This window comes from Sapajus apella, unplaced genomic scaffold (assembly GCF_009761245.1).
Source record: "Sapajus apella isolate SASKATOON/1434 unplaced genomic scaffold, GSC_monkey_1.0 scaffold5096, whole genome shotgun sequence".
NCBI lineage: Eukaryota > Metazoa > Chordata > Mammalia > Primates > Cebidae > Sapajus > Sapajus apella.
The window spans coordinates 1,892-4,880 of record NW_022442020.1 but is presented as its reverse complement, the minus strand read 5'-3'; the positions used below and the strand labels follow the sequence as shown (position 1 = coordinate 4,880).

The window sequence follows — 2,989 nt, the reverse complement described above, 5'->3', positions numbered from 1 at the left end:
CAAGTCCTAGGTGGGGGACTGGGTACTTGGACTGTGAAGGTACAGAAGAGTAGCTTTAACATGTTATCATTTGTGTAGAGAGAGGAAACATGTCTGTGTGTGTGTGTGTGTCTGTGTGTGTGTGTGTAAGTACTATGATAATATACATAAAACATGTCTGCAAGGATTTGTAAAAAACTCAGGAGAGAGCACAGGTGGCTGGGAGTTACTTCCCTTCTGTACCTTCTGAGTTTTGGACTATGCGAATGTATCATCCTTTCAAAAAGTGAACAAAAGATTCATTTCCCCCTTCCTGTCTGTGCCCCCACCCCCAGCAGGAAAAAAAAATGGACTTAGAGGATCAGATGGGCCTAGGTGTTCAAATCCCAGCTCTGTCTAAGTGATCTTAGGCAACCACCTAACCTCTAATGCTCCATGTTTTCCATCTACACAATAGAGGTACTGGTAGTAACTGCCTCACATGATGGCTGTGAGGTTAATGGGATTCTTACCATGCTACCTGGTGATGCACGCAGTAAAGGTTCCAACAGCAGTAGTAATAACAGGAATAACAATAGAATATGATATGATCTCTCTGGGCCTCGGTTCGCCAGCTATAATTTGATCTCTTTGCCTGTCCCTTCTAACTTTACTGAGTTCTGTTAAAATCCAGGCCATGTGCCTTGATTTTTACTGACCAAGTTGTGTATTAAGTCCAGCCCTAGCCCTTTTAAGGGGCACTGTGTGGAATGGCCCAGGCTCTCCAGATTGAAGCTTCTCCCTCTTCACCCTCCAGCCCTCGAGCCACTGTGAAGCAGTCCTTGGGCAGCAGTTACAGCAGTTTCTACAGGAGCGGGAACTGCTAAAAGCACAGGTGGCAGAGGTAAGACTTTGCAGAGGGAGGGATGTGGAAGGAAGATGACCCCAGGTGGCCAGGAGCAGGTGAGGACCAGTGACAGCCCTTCCTAACTCCTGGGTCCATTCTTGCAGGTGACGGAGTGTCTTAAGAAAGCTCAGCTAGAAAGAGACGCATACGCTCAACAACTCAAAACAGAGAGGGCGCAGTGGCAGCAGCAAATGCTGAAAATGGCAGGAGAAGTGAGAGCTGACCCTTCAGCCCCCCACCTTAGATGGCTCACTGGCATCTGTAAAAAGAATAGTCCAGCCAGGGGTGGTCACGGAACTGGGCTTTATGGAGCTGGGGGCGGAGAGGGAGATGGTATCCTGTCCAGCCACCAGCCCCTGTCTCCAGGGCCCTTTCCTCGTGTGCTTTGGGCAGATTGAAATATTCAAAATGGAGAAAAGGCAGGATGCAATTAAAATCGAGGAGCTGAAAGGTTGCCTTGCCCACCTACAAAACCATCTGGGTAAGATGGGGCTGGTGTGACCCAGGGGCAGGACTGGCATCAGAGGGCTGTGGGGGTGGCTTAGAGTGTCCCAGGGAGGTGGGTGGCTGGAAGGGCTTTGAGGCAGAGGGAAAGAGGTCTGTGCCAGGAGACGGCAAGTCTTATAATCTCCATGAGCCTCAGTGTCCCCATCAGCAAAGAAGGAGGAGTGCCTGTTGTCAGCCGCCCACAGTGCTCTCTATCTGAAAGGGGCTTGGAAGGCTGGCTGCCATTTGGGCGTGAGAAATCATTAGCAGTGAGGCCAGGTTTGGGGAGCCTGAGAGGAGCTGTGCACCCAGAAGAGTGTTTTTGTTTTGTTTTGTTTTTTGTTTATTGTTTTGAGAATCCAAAGGCTCTTATTGTCTGCTTCCTTTCTCAGCTGAACCCCCAATTTCAAGGCACCCAGCAGGGCCCTGTGACTTGAAGAAAAACCTAAAAACTGAAATCAAGTACCTGAGAGACGAGCTACAGGAACAGGACAGACTGCAGGGGGTGAAAACGAGGCTCCGGGAGCAGGAGGTGAGGCTGAGAGAACAGGAGGAGAGGCTTCTTGAGCAGGAGGAGCTCCAGGAGCAGGAGGAGGAGCTGATGTGCTGCCCACCTGGGACGCTGCCCACCTCCTCAGCCCTCCAGGCCTTTGTTTTCCCACCTGTAAAATGGGGGAGTGTATGAAATGGTGCTTCTAAAGGCAGCTGTGAGCCAGAGCCCTGCTCTGATGGCTGTGGGAGAAAGGAGACAATTTTTCTAACCTCCACCCTTCCCGGTGCCATGGGAGGCAGACACCAAGTTCTGGGGTCTCCAGCTGCAGTGGGTGGCCACTGATTGCTTCTCTCTGTCCAGCAGAATGAGAACAGGAGCGCACTGCATTTGGAGCAGGAAGGAAAGAAGCTGCAGGAGAAGCTTGGCGAACAGGAGACGGTAACCTCCGCCCAATCCAGGAGGGCTGGGAGGCAGGCAATGGCCTCTGGGGAGGGGAGGTACAAGGCCAAAGGCAGCTCCACCCTGGGGCAGGTGACCCCACACACTCCAGGGCAGTCCTGTGACCGTTTCTTGCTTCCTGCCCTCTGACTTTTAGAGGTGGGTAGCCCTGGGCTCCTCCCAGGTCTGGACATCATCATCCCAGCTAGAGGCATGGAGTCCCCCCCCGTCACAGGGCAAGAGACAGTGGTGTGAGAGGCTCTTTATGCTGGGTGCGGTGGCTCATGCCTGTAATCCCAGCACTTTGGGAGGCTGAGGCAGAAGTTTGAGACCAGCCTGGCCAACATGGCGAAGGCTCACCTCTACTAAAATTACAGCAACAATCACAGCAACAAAGCTGGGCGTGGTGGCGAACACCAGTAATCCCAGCTACTCAGGGGGCTGAGGCATGAGCTTTACTTGAGCCTGGGAGCTGGAGGTTGTGGTGACCTGAGTTTGCACCACGACTCTCCAGCCTGGGCCACAGAGTGACACTCTGTCTCAAAACAAATCAAAACAAAGCAAAACAAAATTAACGTCTCCTTAGATCGAAACTGAATTTTGGCCTCGGTTCCACTGGTCACCATTGGACTACTTTGCCTCTCTAGTCTCTGTTTCTTTAACTTCCAAAGGAAGTTAGCATTTTCCTTGCGTGGGTGCTGAGGATT

At 51.8% G+C, this 2,989-nt stretch overlaps 1 protein-coding gene and 1 long non-coding RNA gene across 2 annotated transcripts in view; both read left to right on the top strand.

Annotated features, from left to right (window-relative positions):
* Window positions 1–663: 663 nt before the first annotated feature.
* On the top strand, window positions 664–1,293 carry LOC116547858. Its single transcript, XR_004267210.1, has 3 exons — window positions 664–862; window positions 970–1,077; window positions 1,259–1,293. It is a non-coding gene; the product is annotated as an uncharacterized LOC116547858 (long non-coding RNA).
* A 1,028-nt stretch (window positions 1,294–2,321) lies between these two features.
* LOC116547859 (golgin subfamily A member 2-like) overlaps window positions 2,322–2,989 on the top strand; it is a 1,591-nt gene continuing 923 nt past the window's right edge. The window contains exon 1 of the mRNA XM_032273638.1: window positions 2,322–2,375. Within this exon, the coding sequence (XP_032129529.1) occupies window positions 2,322–2,375 (54 nt within the window). The remainder of the gene's footprint in view (window positions 2,376–2,989) is intronic.